The following is a 20,072-nucleotide window of genomic DNA, read 5'->3' as shown; positions in this document are numbered from 1 at the left end:
GCATAGTTACAGCTATTTGATTGGTGATAGGCAGGGTCTCTTTTTGACAGGGTACATTTAATATATATTTTATAAAGGGTATGATAATCATGGTTTTCTGTCATCTGTTCTAAGCAAACCAGGACAACAAAGAGGAAGTTAATCTATAACAATGTCATTAGAAGGCAAGAGGTTTTCCCTGATGTCATTTAATTCTGTCTAGCCATTGCAGAGAACAAGAAAAATATGCAGGTGAGTTAATCTATAGTCTGAGAAGTTGTAACTCTAGGTAACTCAGATCACAGTCCCATCTTTCTCAAGGCTTAAAGTGTTTTTTGGGGGTTCTAAATTTTAAATTTTAGCTTTTAAATTTTACTAGCTTTTAAATTCCAGCTTTTAAATTTTACTGATTTTACATAGTTATGCTCTCATCATTGCTTTTCACCTTTAAATTCAATTTACTATTTGTAGAAAAAATAGTGTTCTGAATGGTGAGGACCTGCTAAATTGAAAATGTAAAGTCAAAGACCATTAACGAGCTCTGAAATGGACTGAAATGGTCAGTAACAAGTACCCTACTGACCAAAAAAAGCCTGGGACCAGATAGATTCACAGCTGAATTCTATTACTAATTGATATACAAAGAAGAGCTGGTACCATTCCTTCTAAAATTGTGTATTAGTTCCTTTTCATACCGCTATAAAGAACTGCCTGAGACTGTGTAATTTATAAAGGAAAGAGGTTTAATTGACTCACAGTTCAGCATAGCTGAGGAGACCTCAGGAAAATTACAATCATGGTGGAAGGTGAAAGGAAAGTAAGGCACCTTCTTTTCAGGGTAGCAGGAAGGAGAAGTGCTGAGTGAGGGAGGGGGCAGAGCCCCTTATAAAACTATCAGGTCTTGTGAGAAGTCACTCATCACAAGAACAGCCTGGGGGAAACTGCCCCCATGATTCAATTAATTCCACCTAGTCTCTCTCTTGACATGTGGGGATTATAGGGATTACAATTTAAGATGAGATTTGGGTAGGGACATTGAGCCTAACCACATCAGAGGCACTCCTCTCCAACTTATTATATGAGGCCAGCATCATCCTCATACCAAAACTTGGCAGAGACACAACAACAAAAAAAGAAAATATCATGCCAATGTTATTGATAAACATTGATGCAAAAATCCTCAACAAAATTTTGCAAACCAAATCCATCAGCACATCAAAAAGCTAATCGATCACTATCAAGTAGTCTTCATCCCTGTGATGCCAGGTTGGTTCAACATATGCAAATCAATAAATTTGATTCATCAAATAAATGGAACCAAAGACAAAAACCACATGATTATCTCAATAGATGAAGAAAAATGTTCTGATAAAATTCAACATTCCTTTATGTTAAAAACTCTCAATAAACTAGGTATTGAAGGAACATACCTCAAAATAATAAGAGCCATCTGTGATAAACCCACAGCCAACGTCATACTGATGGGGCAAAATCTGGAAGCATTTCCCTTGAAAACCAGCACAAGAAAATGATGCTCTCTCCCACCACTCTTCTTCAACATAGTATTGGTAGTCCTGTCCAGGCAAGAGAAAGAAATAAAGTGCATCCAAATAGGAAGATAGAAAGTCAAACTATTTCTATTTGCAGATGACATGATTCTATATTTAAAAATATCAATAGTCTTGGCCTGAAAGCTCCTTAAGCTGATAAACAACTTCAGCAAAATGTCAGAATACAAAGTAATGTACAAAAATCAGTAGCATTCCTATACACCAACAACAGCCAAGCTGACAGCCAAATCAGGAAGGCAATTACATTCACAATTGCCACACATATGAAAAAACCACCTAGGAGTACATGTAACCAGGGAAGTAAAAGATCTCTACAATGAGAATTACAGAACACTGGTCAAAGGAAAGAGAGAAGGCAAAACAAACAGAAAAACATCCCATGCTCATAGATAAAAATAATCAATATCATTAAAATGACCATACTGCCCAAGGCAATTTATAGATTCAATGCTGTTTCTATCAAACTACCAGTGACATTCTTCACAGAACTAGAAAAATATTTTAAAATATGTATAAAACCAAAATAAGGGCCCAAATAGCCAAGACAATCCTAAGCAAAAAGGAAAAAGATGGAGGCATTACATTACTCAACTTCAAACCATACTACAGGGCTACAGTGAGCAAAATAGCATGGTACTCATACAAAAACAGTCACACAGACCAATGGAACAGAATTTAGGGCACAAAAACAAGGCCCCATACCTACGACCCTCTGATCTTCGACAAAGCTGACAAAAAAAAGCAATGGGGAAGTTATATGTAAACTCATGTCACATGACTCCCTATTCAATAAATGATGCTGGGGTAACTGGCTAGCCATATGCAGAAGATTGAAACTGGACAACTTCCTTACACCTTATACAAAAATCAACTCAAGATGGATTAAAGACTTAAATGTAAAACCCAAAACTATAAAAACTGTGGAAAACAACCTAGGCAATACCATCCTGGACATAGGAATGGGCAAAGATTTCATGACAAAGATACCAAAAGCAACAGCAACAAAGGTAAAAATTGACAAACAAGATCTAATTAAACTTTAGAGCTTCTGCACGGCAAAGGAAACTATCACCAGAATGAACAGACAACATACAGAATGGAAGAAAATTTTTGCAAACTATGTATCTGACAAAGGTCCAATATCCAGCATCTATAAATAACTTAAATTTACAAGAGGACAACAAACAACTCCATTAAGAAGTGGGCAAAGGACATGAAAAGACACTTTTCAAAAGGAGATATACATGCAGCCAACAAGCACATGAAAAAAGCTCAATATCACTGATCTTTAGAGAAATGCAAATGAAAACTACAATGAGATACTATCTCACACCAGTCAGAATGGCTATCATTAAAAAGTCAAAAAATAACAGATGTGAGGCCGCAAAGAAAAGGGAACACTTATACACTGTTGGTGGAAGTATAAATTAGTTCAACTATCGTGGAAAGCAGTATGGTGATTCCTCAAAGAACTAAAAACAGAACTCATTCAAGCCAGCAATCCCATTACTGGGTCTATGCTTAGAGAAATAGAAATTATTCTACCTTAAAGACACATGCATGCAAATGTTTTGCAGCATTATCAAATAGCAAAGACATGAAATCAACCTAAATGCCCACCAATGACAGATTAAATAAAGAAAATGTGGTACATATACACCATGGAATACTATGCAGCCATAAAAAGAACAAGATCATGTCTTTTGTGGGAACATGGATGGAGCTGCAGGCTATTATCTTTAGGAAACTAATGCAGGAACAGAAAATGAAATATCGCATGTTCTCACTTATAAGTGGGAACTAAATGATAACAACTCATGAATGCAAAGAAGGGAACAACAGACACTCGGGCCTACTTGAGGGTGGAGGGTGGCAGGAGGGAAAGGAGCAGAAAAAAAATAATTGTTGGGTAACGAAGCTTAGTACTGGGGTGATGAAATAACCTGTACAACAAAGCCCCGTGAAATGAAATCTGCCTTGACCTTGCAATTTCCAAGCCACTAGAACTGTAAGAAATAAATATTTCTTGTTGACAGCTACCTAGTTTATAGTATTTTGTCAAAGCAGCCTGAGCAAATGAAGACACTTGCTGTGATTTGATAGCCTACTTCTCAACACTGCTAATGTTCCTTCTTATTTTAACTCCTGTAAATTCACTTTCCCCCTACCTTATGAAGTTTGCATTTTCTTTTTTTTTTATTTTATTTTAAGTTTGGCAGTACATGTGCAGGTGAGTTATATGTAAACTGATGTCACATGTCTCCTGACACTTTTAATGAAAGCCCTAAATTGCCACCCACTCCATCCACTGTTCCATTAAGTGAATTTCACTCAATCCACTGTTCCATTAAGTGAATTTCTTTTTCTAGTGGTGGGACTAGAAATGGAACCAGCCCTTGTTTCCCAGACCTCCCTTTCCTGGCAGTAGACCTTCATTGCTATGGTCTGAATGTTTATGTCTCTCCAAAATACACATTGAAATCCTCATTCCTAAGGTGATGGCATTAGGAGTTGGGGTCACTGGGGAGTGATTAGGGCAGGAAGGTGGAGCCCATGAATGGAATTAGTGACCTTATAAAAGCGGCCTGGGAGAGACTCCTCACCCATTCCACTCAATGGAACAGTGAATGGAGTGGGTGGGTAGGAAGGAGTGCCAGATAATGTTAAAATAAATAGATAAATAAAATAAAAATAAAAATAAATTAAAAAAGAAAAACCATACATATGTCAACCTCAGCAGACAGATTAAGTGGCAAAAACATCCTCTGAAATTGCATTATGGTAATCATATCCCAAAAACCTGGGAGAAAAGGTGGCAATTTAGGGCATTCATTAAAAGTGTCCAGAGACTAGTTTACATTTTGTAAACACTAGAATTGGTAAAAAACATTTTAAGTTAAATAATGAATTTATTATGTTTGAGCTTTATCTGCCCAAATGTCTTTCCACTTGAATTTCTATGAAGTTCTTATTTACATGCATGTGTTTTGGAACACAAACAATATAGCAAGAGTCACTTTTTCATGTGATTGGGAATTATGTTCTTAAAGTAATTTGGGAATAACACATATAATGCCATCAGTAGTATATACTTCCTTTCTCTCATTTGCTCTACACATCTTGAAAGAGAGATACAGTGTAAGAGTACTACACAAACCACATCACAGGGTGAAATGCAAAATCATAATTAATGCTTTTATGTAATGAGAATGCAATGTTTCATTTATACCATTCTAGAATGTAGGTGTCTTCCTTGAGCATCCTGAAAGAGATTGTATTGTCACTGTCCCATAGGAAAAATAAAGAATAATAATATGGAAGTGCACTTGGCAGTTTCTTCATCTGATCGATAAGGCATCATGAGGTTAAGTGACTTCTATCAGGAGGCTTATGGCTTATTCTTCTGCGTACAACCTGACTCTAGAGCCAGTCTTTGGATCCATTATATAAGCAACTCCTCCTTTTACTCTATAGGAAAGAGTCATATGGCCATTAAGTGAGATCCCTACTTCTTTTGAGGCTGATTCTGTCTGACAATCAAAATTTTGTATGAAATCAAAATGAATAGAATTAAAAAGCAGGCCTGGAAAGTGCTTTACATATCCTAGCTGCTCTGCTCCAATTCTGAGATACCAACTTTCAAGAGGCATAGCCCATGTCAAATTGCTCGGTAATATTTACCTCTCATTTTTTCTGCCATATCAATAACTAGCTCTTGTCATCTTTAAAGTGCTTCTCAAACATTAAATAATCTCAGATCACATACTCTGTTCTTTGCATTTATCTTGACCAGCTGTCAGAGAAGGCAATTTATTCCCTCTCAATTTTATTCCTCTTGGCTCTGTGTGGCTTCTGCAGTAAATTTGAATGGAAATTGAAAGGTACAACTTAATGTGTTTCATAACAAGGGCAACACATAATTTTCTTTAAGAAGGATGACCTTCAGATTACTTTCAAATTGCTTATAGCTTTGCGGTTGTATACTCAGAACATATTTTCATTATCTTTGAGTCATGATTAATTCTTAAGTGGAAATTTTGAGGGTGTGAAGATTAAAAAAAGGACAATGAAAAACATAACAGTATTAATTTATCATTTCCATCTATTTAAAAATTGTACCATAATTGGATTGGAAGGATCATTAAGTGAATAAAAATTTAGAATTCATATTATATCAGTTGTTTAGAAAACGTAAAATTCATTTTTAACTCAGAGCTTGCATTTCTGAATATTTATACTTTCTCAATTTTTTGATCAAAGAAAGGAAAATGTGTGTGTGTATATATATATGTATATATAAATTCATGTTCTGTTTTAAATGTTTAGCCTTTTTAAAATGTGACCAGGATTCAACTAATTCATATCAAATCTCAGTAAAATTACTCCTTGAGTTTCGGTATACAAAGCAGTTATGTGTAATACTGTTTACAGAAATAGTCTCTAATATACAACTCAATACAGTGAATCTGAAGTGCAAAAGCAAATTCTTGTGTTCTCTGCTTAGTGGTAGTAGGAAGGCTTCCAGTGGTTAAAAAACTGCAGATTACAACATATCAACTTTCAGGTGGGCCAGTCCTAAACACTCATAATTGGTTTACTTTGCTGCAAATCATTATTCCAAAGGTTTGATTCACTTGTAGCCCCGCTTGGGTCTTAAATTGCATTTCAAAGCACTCCTATCATTCATCCATTTTCAGAACTACCATTAGGAGTGATGTGAATTTGGCACAATAATCAATGAGAAGATATTATATGAGTCCTTTTAAAATTTTCCTTCTTGAGCACCACCTCAAGTGCAGTTTGTGAAATCTGGGTTTTAGAAGTATTTTTTTTTATCTTGCTATCATTTTCACTAAGTTAAGTTCATGAACTTCGGATATGTATTCCACAGTTTTTTTTCAGAAAAGAGATTTGTTGTCACTATTGTTAATTTCTACCTAAAGCCATTTAAACATCTTAATTAAATTATTTTGCTCCGATGTTCCTTATCAGCTTTTGAATTTTTTGAAAATATGGGGCTAAATTTATCACTGTTATCTAAAAAATAACTAAAAAACTAATTTTGTTTGGTTACTACTACCTGTTAGTATGTGCTCTTGAAAGCATTTGATTTTCTTTCCTGATTAGTCATAGAATTTCATGTTATTTATCTCATTTTTGTAAAGAGAAGGATAGTATTATTTTATGACTAAAGAAACCAGAAGAGTAAGACTTTATTAACTAAAGTATTTAATTTTGCTGGCAGTGTTATTTCTTTCTCCAATACTTAAAAATTATCTTATAAACTGGACTTATACTACAAGCATCCTGTGTACATATCTGTTTGAAGGGTTCAAATATTATTTTTCTAATTTAAAGAATTCAGTTACAGTGATAATGTTTGTACCGTGATGAAATAACTCTATTTGCCATAGATCGTCTTTCCTAATTTTGCTAATGGGACAAAACAGCTTCTACTTGTATGGATAAATTATACTGTATGTTCCTCTTTGACTGTATTACAAGCAGTCAATTAATTGATTGGAAAGGATACCAAGGAAGTCAGAGAATCCTTTTTTGATTCCCTGAAAATATCTTAGCCTCATGTATGTGCTTATTAAATGGAAACAAATGCCTGCATTTATTGAAGAGTTGGTGCTTCCACCTTTGTTTCCGAGGTTAATCCTCCCTTTCTAGCCTTTTCTTAGAGTGATATTTGTAGTTGTAGTCAGAGTTGTAGTTGTTCTGGTAGCAATGAAGGTGATGATGTAATAAATGAAAATAGTGGTGATGATAATAATGATTATGATATAGTTCAGTAGTTGTTGTATTGTCATTTATTAAATGACTACCATGTACCAGGAAATGTGTCAAACAATTTGCATGAGATTTCTCCACCATCGCACACCTGCGAATTGAGTCTTACCAATCTCATTCATCAGATATAGATGCTTATCACTCAGAGATGTAGTGTAATAGTGACCTTCTAGCCACTTGGGTAATGCAGAGAGAAGCCAGGAGTTAATTCCAATCTCTTATCTATGAAGCCCAAAGTATAACTTTTTTGCTTGACTGTTTCCTTGGAAAAGCTGGACATACCTGAAAGGAAGAGTTGTGATGGTAGAGCAAGAGACTGATGGAAAGAAGCACTTTAATTCCACCCTGTCTTCAAAGAGCACAAAGGCTAAAATCTTTCAATTATTATTGGACACATTCTAAAGAAACTACAGCTACTCTTTCCAGTTGGGTAAAATTTACTTTGTGAAAAATGTTAAAGAAATTTGAAAATTTAGATTTTCTTATGTATCCATCACGTAGAGATGTTGCAATTTTGAGATAAATAGTAAAATTGAAACAATGTAATCATGTATTTTATATTGAATCAAAGTTTTCTTTCTTGGCATGTAATTATTACATTATTATAGACAATGTGGTCTATATTTTAATACACAAAAATATGTTTTTTAACTTTGCTTTTGGCAAAAATATTTGGATTGGTAGAATTTTATTTTCCCTTAAGTATTCAATTACTTACTTCACATCTGTATAATTTGGGATTTAAAGTGCTATGAACATGACTTTAATTTTCTGGTAGGTCTGCAATTGTTCTTAAATGTAACCTGAAATAGTTGTTTCAGATGATCTCTCAGTTACTTCGAGATTTAACTTTCTGTGAGTCAAGTGTAGCCCAGATAATCAGACATGTCTTCTCTCCATCCAGGAGGCTTTCTAGCCATGCAGTAGCATCAATTTTATAGAAGAAGAATGAGTTACACCATTGTTAGATGTACGTTCTGTATATTAAAATAGCATTAAAAAAAAGGTAAAGAGTCACCAAAAAAAAGCAACATAAAGGTTAAAGTGTTATTATCTTACATATGTGTGTATGTATGCAATTTTATAAACCACCAAAAGGAGGTTTACAGAAAAATGGAGGAAAAACACACAAGAAAAGAAATACCAAGGAAAAACAAACATACGAACAGCTCATTTCTAGTAATCAAATATTGCAAATAAAATTCAAATCTTCTCTTATTGCAAAAATTTTAAACATCACTGATAGTATTGTCAAGGATAAGGTAACAAAACTACTGGCATACACAATTCTTAAAAGATACTAACTTTCAAATACGTGCATGTATTCTCAAAGCTATAAAAGTGATTATGTTATTTGTCCCAGGAATTCTATATTTAGGACTTTCTCCTAAAGAAATAAATAATAACATGTGCTGAGAAAATTTCTGCCCTATCCCAAGGTAGAAAACTTTTTGATTAAATTATGCACAGCCATAAAATTACATGTCATGAAGCCACTTAAATGGTATTTTGAGAAATACAGAATGGCAATAAAACACACTTCTGATATATTGCCTAGTAAAAAAAAGTAAAAGACAATGTGCTAATGACTTGTCAAAACCAGATAAATCGTATTTATATATTTATATGTATGTACAGAAATATACGTGCAAAATATTAACAGTGGTTATTTCTGGGTGGTGAGATTAAAACTATCTGCTTATCTATTTATTTTATTTTTATATTTTTTGAATTTTCTCTCATGAACATGTGGACTCTTAAAAGAGGTACTGGATATAGTAAGCCTTTCTACCATCATTATCTTAGATCTTCTGTGCCCCTACAAACAAACAAACAAACAAACAAACAAAACATGAATGACCTCATTAGATGACCTCACTAGATGGGTCAATTATACAATTAAGTTAAAATATTCAGAAGAAGTTTTATCCATTTGAACCATTTTATCACTTGTGTTGATTCTCCCTCAGAGGACTTAGGAGATGAGAAACACTGATTATATGAGTGCACGAGTTTTAGGGAGAATAGTAAATGCTGAGGAAAAGTTAATGTGCTAGTGGGCAGGGAGGCTTTGTCCTGCCACTAAGGAGTTGTGCTGCTCTAGAAAGCGGTATAAACAGGTTCAGCACTCATATAGTCAGTGTTTCTTATCATCAATATTTACCACGAATCTCTAAATTATATTTTCCTTTCTGAATGTTTGATTAGGAAATGCATCTACAACCACAACTGTGATAGACAGCAAAAATGGATCTGTGCCCAAATCCTCCGGAAAAGTGCTGAAGAGGACAGTCACAGAAGACATAGTGACGACGTTCAGCTCCCCTGCAGCCTGGCTTCTGGTCATTGCCCTGATAATCACGTGGTCAGCTGTTGCCATCGTTATGTTTGATTTAGTGGATTACAAAAACTTTTCAGGTAAGTTCCATAAAATTTGGCTTTAAAATTAAAATTAATTCAAATGGAAAGAAACAGTGTGCCCTCCAGTTCCTGCTTGGTTTCTGTTTCATCTTAGTGTGAGGAATAAACACCCCACAAATGTGCTTGAGGATCACTGAAATCTGTTTCATTCTTCCCTTTTTCCTCCTATTCTCTTTCTTTGTCGGTGGTACTTATTGATTTCCAATGAAATTGATATCCTTATTTGCAAGAGCTGAACAAAGCCTGAATGTTGCAGTTCATAAAGATAATAGTTAAAAAGCTTGGGTGAAGATTTCGTTTGGAACTGGTACTTTATCAAGCATTAATAAGGAATAATTTGTAGGTTTTACACTTGGCAATATAAAACCAAAGCAATCAAAAAACTTTTGGACAAATGGAAAATATTTTAAAGTATTTTTAAGCCCTGCTGTCATCTGGTCCTAAGTGTCCTTGCCAGACAAACTCTTTGCTTCTCCCACCGGCCATCCTATTTTGAGTTCCTGAAAATAAAGAGAGTTTTTCACAAAATTACATATAATTGTTCACTTTTTGTTCAATGATATTTTACATATTTTAAACTGTATTTATCTATTTTGACATATGACACCCTCTATTGACTGTGAGCTCCCTAAGGAAAGGAATCAGCCAAGTGCTCAGTAAATGTTACATGACTAGATCAGTGAATTTATTCTTATCACTTTTTTACCATAAGCAAAACATTTCATTAATCTTTTAATGTGTTCTCTCATATGTACTCTCCCCTCCCCTTTTTTCTTTCTCCAACAGGAGTAGAATCAGTAGGACCCAGACACTATAAATACTAGTAATTGCATTCTACATATTCAGGGTTCTCCTATTTCTCATTATGGAATTTTACTCATTCAGCAATCAAATGAGTATTCTTTGTGTCAGGAAATGGCTATGCCACAGACGTCAAGAAGAAATACAATATAAAATTATGAAAATATAACTCTGTTGTTTGGGTTTATTGGCATAAAGGTGTGATATAGTTTGGATATGTGTTCCCTCTAATCTCATGATGAATTATAATCCCCAGTGTTGGACATGGGCCTAGCAGGAGGTGACTGGATCACAGGGATGCATTTTTTAGTGAGTGGTTTGGCACTGTCCCCTTGGTGCTGTCCTCACAATAGTGAGTTCTCATGAGATCTGGTTGTTTAAGTGTGTGGCACCTCCCCACTCCACTCTCTCCCTCTTGCTTCTTCTCTGGCCATGTGACATGCCTGCTCCTCTGTCCTCCTTCTACCATTATTGCAAGTTTCCTGAAGCCCTCCCAGAATCCAAGAAGACACCAGCATCATGATTCTTGTACAACCTGTATAACTGTGAGCCAATTAAACCTATTTTGTTTATAAATTACCCAGTCTTAAGTATTTCTTTATAGAAATGCAAGAGCTTTATAGCAATGCAAGAGCTTAATACAGAAAATTGGCACCAGTAGTGGGGTATTGCTATAAAGATAACAGAAAATGTGGAAGCAACTTTGGAACTGGGTAATGGGCAGAAGTTCAAAGAGTTTGGATTGCTCAGAAGAAGATAGGAAGAGGAAGGAAAGATCGAAACTTCTTAGTGACTGGTTAAATGGTTGAGACCAAAATGCTGATAGTGATATGAACAGTGAAGTCCAAGCTGATGAGGTCTCAGATGGAAATGAGGAATGTATTGGAGACTGGATCAAAGGTGATGCATGTTATGCCTTAGCAAAGATCTTGGCTGCATTCTTTTCATGCCCTAGGGATCTGTAGAAGTACGGACCTGAGAGTAATGACCTAGTGTATCTGCTGGAAGAAATATCTAAGCAGTAAAACATTCAAGATGTAGCCTGGCTGCCTCTACCAACCTATTCAAAGATGTGGGAACAAAAAAATGACTTAAAGTGGAACTTATCTTTAAAGGGGATGCAGAGTATAAAAATTTGGAAAATTTGCAGCCTAGCCATGTGGCAAAGAAAGAAACAGCTTTTTTGAGAGACGAATTCAAGCAGGCTGTGGAGAAACCACTTGCTAGAGAAATTTGCATAACTAAAAAGAAGCTACGTGCTGATAGCCAAGAAAATGGGAAAAAGGTCTTGAAGGCATTTCAGAGACCCTTGCAACAGTCTTTCCCATCATAGGCCCAGATGTCTAGGAGGTAAGAAGGGTTTCCTGGGTCAGGCTCAGGGCCCCACTGCCCTGGCCAGCCTCAGAAGATTGCTGCCTATATTTTGGCTGCTCTGGGTCCAGCTGTGGCTTAAAAGGCCAAAGGTGCAGATCAGGCTCCCACTCCAGAGGGCACAAGCTGTAAGCCTTGGTGGCTTTCATGTGATGTTAAGCCTGCAGCCATGCAGAGTGCAAGAGTTAAAGGGGCTTGGCAGCCTCCACCTAGATTTCAGAGAATGTATGGGAAATTCTGGTTGCCCAGGCAGAAGCTTGTTGCAGTGGCAGAGCCCAAACAGAGAACCTCTACTAGGGCAGTGCAGAGGGGAAATGTGTGTTTGGAGGACCCACCCACACAGATTCCTCACTGGGGCATTGCCTAGTGGAGCTGTGGGAAGGAGGCCACTGTCCTCCAGACCCCAAAATGATAGATCCACTGGCAGCTTCCACCCTGCACCTAGAAAAGCTGCAGGCACTCAACAATGTGTGAGAGCAGCCTCCAGGGCTGAACCCTGCAAAACCACAACGGTAGAGCTGCCCGATTCCTTGGGACCCCACCCCTCATATCAGTGTTCCCAGGTTATGGGACACAGAGTGAAAGATTATTTTGGAATCTTAAGATTTAATGACTGCCCTGTGGGGTTTTCAACTTACATGGGGCCTTAGCTCCTTTCCTTTGGCTGATTTCTCCTTTTTGGAACAGTAATGTTTACCCAATGCCTATACCCTCATTGTGTCTTGGAAGTAAATAACTTCTTTTGATTTTACAGGCTCATAGGTGGAAGGAATTTATTTCCAGATGAGACTGTGGACTTTGGACTTTGGAGTTAATGCTAGAATGAGTTAAGGCTTTGGGATACTATTGGTCGGGGATGATTGTATTTTGCAGTGAGAGAAGAAAATGAGATTTGAGGGGCCAGAGATAAAATTATACAGTTTGGATATGTGTCCCATATAATCTCATGTCAAATTGTAATCCCCAGTGTTCGACGTGGGGCCTCTTGGAAGATTATTGTTTAATAGAGATGGATTTTTGAAGAATGGTTTGGCCAATTCCCTTGGTACTTTCCTCACAATAGTGAATGAGATCTTGTGAGATATGATTTTTTAAGTGTGTGGCACCTCCCCCGCCCCCCACTCTCTCTCTTGCTCCTCCTCTAGCCATCCATCCATGTGACCTGCCTGCTACCCCTTCCCTTCAACTTCCACCATGATTGTAAACACCCTGAAGCCTTACCAGAAGCTGAGTAGATGCCAGCACCATGCTTCTGTACAGACTGCAGAAGTGTGAGCCAAATGAACTTCTTTTCTTTATAAATGACCCAGTCTCAGGTATTTCTTTATAGCAATGCCGGAACAACCTAATACAAGGTGTGATTGAGTTGACTCTGCCAGCATACCATTGGTAGCTGGACTAAAGTGAGCATCATCTAACAAGTAGAGAAAAGTCCCATGATATCAATGAAAGCAAAAGGGCTATTTATCCAGAGTCATAAATGTCTAATCTAAATAGGCAATACATAGTTTATTGTGTAATAGAGGCTTTAAAAATATACACAGTTGTAATGTCTATAATGTAAATTATGAACTAGAGTTTTAAGTAAAAGACACTTGGCTACCTTACTCTACAAAATTTCATTTCCCTTGAGCTTGCATTGACTGAAGTATTTCCCTATCAGATGAAATGCCAGTAACATAGGCATTGCCCATAGAAATTAATTGCAGCGCTCCAATGGAAGCTCTACTGTGAACTATAAGTATGCCTTATTTTAAGTAATCTAATCTAAAAATCTAATTATAGGTAGCTGTGCATTTTATAAAATAAGAACAAATTCCTTTCAATGATAATTTCTGTAGTACACTTGTACATTGTTAACTTTACAAATATTTGATTTATATGCAATTCTTGAAATATGTGTATTATAAAAATGAAAGAACTATATAAATTATGGCTTCAATAACAGTTTCAAAATGTAAATTATACTCACATATTTAATGTTAATTTTGATAGACACAATTCAAACTTTTGCTAGGGATTAGTATTATCATGATGAATCTTTTGTACTATGTGATAATCTTTGAAATATGTAATTGTTAGTATTTATAAAACAAGGCTAGTGGTAAAAGAAATAAACTGGAAATGATTTGGAAGGCCAGAAAGTCAGGGCAACTGTCAGTTACTCTCTGGAAGTTTAGAAAAGTAGGTAAATGCTGTGAAGCCATGAAAAGGTTGTTCATAGAGAAATGAAAATCTGTTTTTATAAGCTCATACTGTACTGGATTGAGAAGAATAATTCTCTTCTGGGCAACCTTTACAATTCCCTATTTTCAGAATTCTGTCTGATTTATGCATATATTTGCTACTAGTTGGGGACATGCAGAATTGGCTTTTATTCGTGGTTCATTTAGATGATTTGGGTTCGTTATTCAGCTCTATGAACCTACAAGCTAACATGACTAGGAACTTATCTTTTCTTATCTGTGAAATGGGGATAACATCTTGCTTTCTATTCTGCAAAATTTTTGACTTTGATTCTTCTTATCAAATGAGACAAATTTTAAGGCATCAAATAAACAGACTGGAAAAGATATTTCACCTACACCACACTTCTTACTTAATGTAACATCCAAATAATATTCAAACAACACTATGCCTATCTGTCAATGTTTGACACAATAGCTGAAAGCAACTCTGAATTACATAGAATAAGGGTTTATTATATCGTTTATGAATTCATGGTAGCTGATTAATCTATGTAAGGCTGTTGCAATGCATCTGGTGTTGAGTGGAAAGTAGTCAGGGTGGAAATTGGGAAGGGAAGATGGATAGAATGGGAGGGACTTGGGACAAACTGAAACTGACAAGAACAAAGTGGAAGACTTGTTTGTCTCTCACCACCACAAATTACAATTATGCGGATGAGCTGCAGGATAAATTGACGCCTTTCCCCCACGGAACTGCACGCGCACCTGGCCAGGATTTGGAGACGCTGAAGAAGCCAGCCCAGTGTGCGCTGGAGATGTGGCGGCTGTTGCCACACAACAAGGGCAGCTAGACTCTCTGGAATCATGAGCGTGAGCTGCAAAAGCACCTGCCCTACACCAACCTTCAGACAATAAATAATGGCTTCATTATTGCCACATTCGTGCCTTCCAAAACTTGCAAAAATGTCTTGTTTCCAACTGTTACCTGAAAACATACATATAAGGGATTTCTGGGAAGACAGTTCCAGCTTAGTGCTTTGACAGTGTGCAAAGTCTTCATATAGGACAACAATATCATCTAACAGCTGAAACAGGATACTTGTGAGAGTGAAATGGGGAGCAATTAAGATTTACCTCAGGACATCAGACACAAACCAAGGTGTATGATCGCTCTGTTATCCACATTGACTTTAGTTCTCTCCTCAAAGAAGAATGATTTTGGAAACCCTAAGTGGGGGATGGGAGGACAGAGAAACATTGCTCTCTTAGTAATTGAGGCTAGGGGCTTAGAAAGGCTGCTGGGGATCTTCCCTTCAAGCTTCTGCAGACTCAGCCAGAAAGACCTCCCTCTCAGAAAATGAAGGGGTGCCTTGATTATGTATTCTGATCTTTTGGGGCCAGAATTTGTAGGCTTTGGTTGAAATTTCTTACAAATTTCTTTTGCTTTATTTATGAAGTGACAACTTTCTCTCTAAACAATCAGAAGTGCAAACAAATAGGATTTATAAAGAAATGACTACAAACTAAGGCATTAGTGGATGTTGATGATTTTCTTCTAGGTCAGAATGTACAGCAATAGAGTGTGGTAACTCTTTTCCTTCCTAAGAACGAGGATCATCATTCATTAGCATCCTCATCCATTAGAGGAAAACATCATTACATGGTTGTACCAGCGTGTCTCAAAGCACACTTGGTAATTTTTGCAAGCATTCCACAAAATATACTTATTTCAAACCAATTTTGTAAGAATTAAATACAATAATCTATGTAAAACATACATGCCTGGCACATAGGAGGGACTCATTAAATGTAACTTGAATTTGAATCTTATTACCAGGAAGTAAGATCTGTAATCTGAGAAGAGAGCCAGCAAAGACATAATAGTAGGAAGCATCAATTTCTTATGAAAAGTCTTGCAGACATCTACTGATGTGCCTTTTAAATAGATTTTCTAATGAGGTGTGCCATTTATCTACTGCTCTTGGAAATTAATTTTCCTGACTTTTTTTCTTTTCTTGGCACTTAGCCCAGTTAAGCAGGTGCACGGTTTGTCAGGCTATGAGTTTAGCAGAGTAAAATCATTTAGGGAAGGCCCAAAGTCAGTCAGAAAGTACAAATTTAACATTTAATTTTACACTCATACACACACACACACACACACACGAATATGTTACTACTTTTTAGGAAACATGGAAGACTGAAACACTAAATGCAACATTTAGGACTCTATCAACTCTCATGTGTACTGAGTTTTCAAGGAGCACATTTTGTGTGTTTCTTACTCTGATTCAAGTCTTATCTCAAATTCCATATTTTCTGCTCACTACCCCAGGCCTATTTGGTCCTCTTGGTCATTACACCTAAAAAGATGCATTTTACTACCCAACTTCAGTCTGTCTATGAGTACCTGAAGGAAGCAAAGAGTTCTATAATTCAATATTTCCCAGACTCTAATAAAAAGTGTATCAATTCTTCATGAAATGAGGAAAAAGATAAAGAAAAAATGTATTCATTTTTAAGAAGTGTTCTTAATTCTTAGATTATATTGTTCCTACATTTTTAGTCTTAAAATTCTCTTTTGAAATTGTGGTAAAACCGGATATTGTTTTTATTGTTGTTTTAATAAAGGCAAGAGCCTGAGGTGGGAGAATCACTTGAGCCCAGCAGGCGGATGTTGTACTGAGTTGAGCTTGCGCCACTGCACTCCAGCCTGGGTGACAGAGTGAGACCCTATCTTAAAAACAAAAACAAAAAAAAAAAACAAACAAAAAAGTAAAGCTTCCAAAACTAAACCTCAACTTCATTAAACAAATATGTATTAAATAATTAGTCAGAATATGTTAATTGCTGTATTATCTCTTCTCCACTAATCTGTTAAATTTATAATATAGTGATCCAAGTAAATCATCCAACTGGAGTAATATAATATTTTGACTTTTATGCCACCAGAAAATTATTTCTGTTGAATCATAGCTTGGAAACAAATTTATGGAAATCTATAAACCTACAAAAAACCATGTGTTCCCATTTCTTATTATATGCATAGATTCAAATCTTGTTTATATTTAACATGGGCTTTTTTTAAGAAGAGAAAAGCAAATTCAATAGTCACATCTTTTATACATATTTATTAATAAAAGTACAATATGATGCCCTAATTTTCATCTGGATACTTGACAGGGATAAAAGAAGCCAGAAGTAGTTTTTTATTTTGCTTTGAAATATAAAGTGCCTGTTATTTGACATAGGTCTAGCTCCAGTTAGCTGGAAATATTCCAGGTTTAAACATCTGTCACACAATTTTGCTGGTAAAGAATTGGTTAATTAGGGTCATATTGAGTAAGAGAGGTGAAATATACATCTATTTGCATTCAGTAATGTTCCTTTTGCCTCAAGAAGTAATAGTTGAGTATCAGTAAACTTAGTTTTACATTGCCATAAACAATTATATACTGAAATAACCACATAATTGTAAGTAGGGATGTTTGTGTTTAATTTCATTAGGTCCCACACAAGTGCACATTTCTAAGCTACTGAAGTAAGTTAATAGTAAAGATGAGTGTGGAAAAATTTCAATTGAGAAAGTTTTTTAAAGCAGAGGGAAAATGCCCATGCCTCAGATATTGAAAAGCAAGGATTGGAGCTACAATATGACTATTCAAATGTAGATTAGCAAAGTGACAGTCATTTCCTTCTGCAGTCAATAAAACAATTAGCTCACCAAAAGTGCTTTTAAATCAGGATCCTAGTTTTTCCTTTGGTTTAAAAGCATCTAAATATCCAACAATACTTGCAGATGCAAGTATTTTATTTTTTCAAAATTGCAAATCAAATGGATTTTATCTTTTAGAATCTAATGTACTTCAGGAGTTTTGCATCCTACCCTTTATTTTATTTTATTTTATTTTTTGCATGTGTCTCACTCTCTTAGTCTCTTTTGGCTGATATAACAAAATACCATAAACTGGATAGCTTATAAACAGACATTATTTCTCACAATTCTGGAGGCTGGGAAATTCCAGATCAAGTTGCCAGCAGTTTTGGTATCCGTGAGAACCTACTCTGTAGCTCATAGGCTTCTTGCTGTGTTCTCACATCATGGAAGGGGTGAGCTCTCTTACGCCTCTTTTCTAAGGGCACTAATTCTGTTTGTGAGGGCTCTGCCCTCAGGACCTAATTGCCTCCAAAGGCCACAACTCCAAATACTATCTTTCACATTTTACTCATGTCCGTGTGAAGAGAACACCAAACATGCTTTGTGTGAGCAACAAGGCTGTTTATTTCACCTGGGTACAGGCGGGCTGAGTCTGAAAAGAGAGTCAGCGAAGGGAGATAGGGGTGCGGCCATTTTATAAGATTCGGGTAGGTAAAGGAAAATTACAGTCAAAGGGGGGTTATTCTCTGGCGGGCAGGGGCAGGGGTCACAAGGTGCTCAGTGGGGGAGCTTTTGAGCCAGGATGAGCCAGGAGAAGGAATTTCACAAGGTAATGTCATCAGTTAAGGCAGGGACCGGCCATTTTCACTTCTTTTGTGGTGGAATGTCATCAGTTAAGGCAGGAACTGGCTATCTGGATGTGTACATGCAGGTCACAGGGGTTATGATGGCTTAGCTTGGGCTCAGAGGTCTGACATTCCTGTCCTCTTATATTAATAAGAAAAATAACATAGTGGTAAAGTGTTGGGGCAACGAAAATTTTTTGGGGGGTGGTATGGAAAGATAATGAGCGATATTTCACAGGGCTGCTTCGAGAGGGATTGGGGTGGCATGGGAACCTAGAGTGGGAGAGATTAAGCTGAAGGAAGATTTTGTGGTAAGGGTTGATATTGTGGGGTTGTTAGAAGAAACATTTGTCATATAGAATTATTGGTGATGGCCTGGATATGGTTTTGTATGAATTGAAAAACTAAATGGAATAAGAGAAGGAGAAAAACAGGTATAAAAGGACTGAAAATTGGGAGGACCCAGGACATCCAATTAGAGAGTGCTCAAGGGGGTTGAGCATAATTACTTGCTTGGTTGGTGAGCTTTTAGGCTCTATCCAAGTTTTTGGGGTGCAGTTCAAGTTGGGCTGGTGTCTGGAATGAGACTGGGGCCTAATAAAAAGGAGTGTCCATACAGGAGCTCAAATGGGCTGTACCCTGTAGCATTCCGAGGACAGGCCCGCCTGAATGCTGAGAAGGGCAAGTGGTAAAAGTATTATCCAGTCCTTTTTAAGTTGGTGGCTGAGCTTGGTGAGGTGTGTTTTTAAAAGACCATTAGTCCGTTCTACCATTCCTGAAGATTGAGGATTGTAAGGTATATAAAGATTTCACTGAATACCAAGAGCCTGAAAAACTGCTTGGGTGATTTGAGTAATAAAGACCGGTCCACTATCGGACTGTATAGATGTGGGAAGGCCAAACCGAGGAATTATGTCTCACAGAAGGGAAGAAATGACCACAGTGGCCTTCTCAGACCCTGTGGGAAAGGCCTCTACCCATCCAGTGAAAGTGTCTACCTAGACCGAGAGTTATTTTAGTTTTCTGACTCGGGGCATGTGAGTAAAGTCAATTTGCCAGTCCTGGGCAGGGGCAAATCCCTGAGCTTGATGTGTAGGAAAGGGAGGAGGCCTGAACAATCCCTGAGAAGTAGTAGAATAGCAGATGGAACACTGAGAAGTTATTTCCTTGGGGATAGATTTCCACCATGGAAAGGAAATGAGAGGTTCTAAAAGGCAGACTAGTGGCTTGTAACCTACATGGAAGAGTTTATGAAATGATGACCGAATAGAATGGGCCTGTGAGGCCGGAAGGGGATATTTTCTTTGGTCCAAGAACCATTTGCCTTGTGTGGGAAGAGATTGATAGATGGAAGTTTCAGTGAGGGAGTGGGTGGGAGTGGCCAGATGAGAAGGAGAAAATCTGCCGTGAGGGATAGAAGTTGGAATGCTAGCTGCTTTTTTAG

The 20,072-nt window shown here is 36.8% G+C and overlaps 1 protein-coding gene across 5 annotated transcripts in view; it reads left to right on the top strand.

Moving 5' to 3' along the window:
• Positions 1 to 20,072, top strand: part of TRDN (triadin) — a 416,769-nt gene that overhangs the window by 56,869 nt on the left and 339,828 nt on the right. For all 5 annotated transcript variants that reach the window (XM_055114092.2, XM_057302585.2, XM_063605444.1 and 2 more), the window contains exon 2: positions 9,555 to 9,764. In XM_055114092.2, the coding sequence (XP_054970067.1) occupies positions 9,555 to 9,764 (210 nt within the window). The remainder of the gene's footprint in view (positions 1 to 9,554; positions 9,765 to 20,072) is intronic.

The sequence above is a fragment of the Pan paniscus genome, chromosome 5 (assembly GCF_029289425.2).
Source record: "Pan paniscus chromosome 5, NHGRI_mPanPan1-v2.0_pri, whole genome shotgun sequence".
NCBI lineage: Eukaryota > Metazoa > Chordata > Mammalia > Primates > Hominidae > Pan > Pan paniscus.
This window is presented reverse-complemented; position numbering and strand designations above follow the sequence as displayed.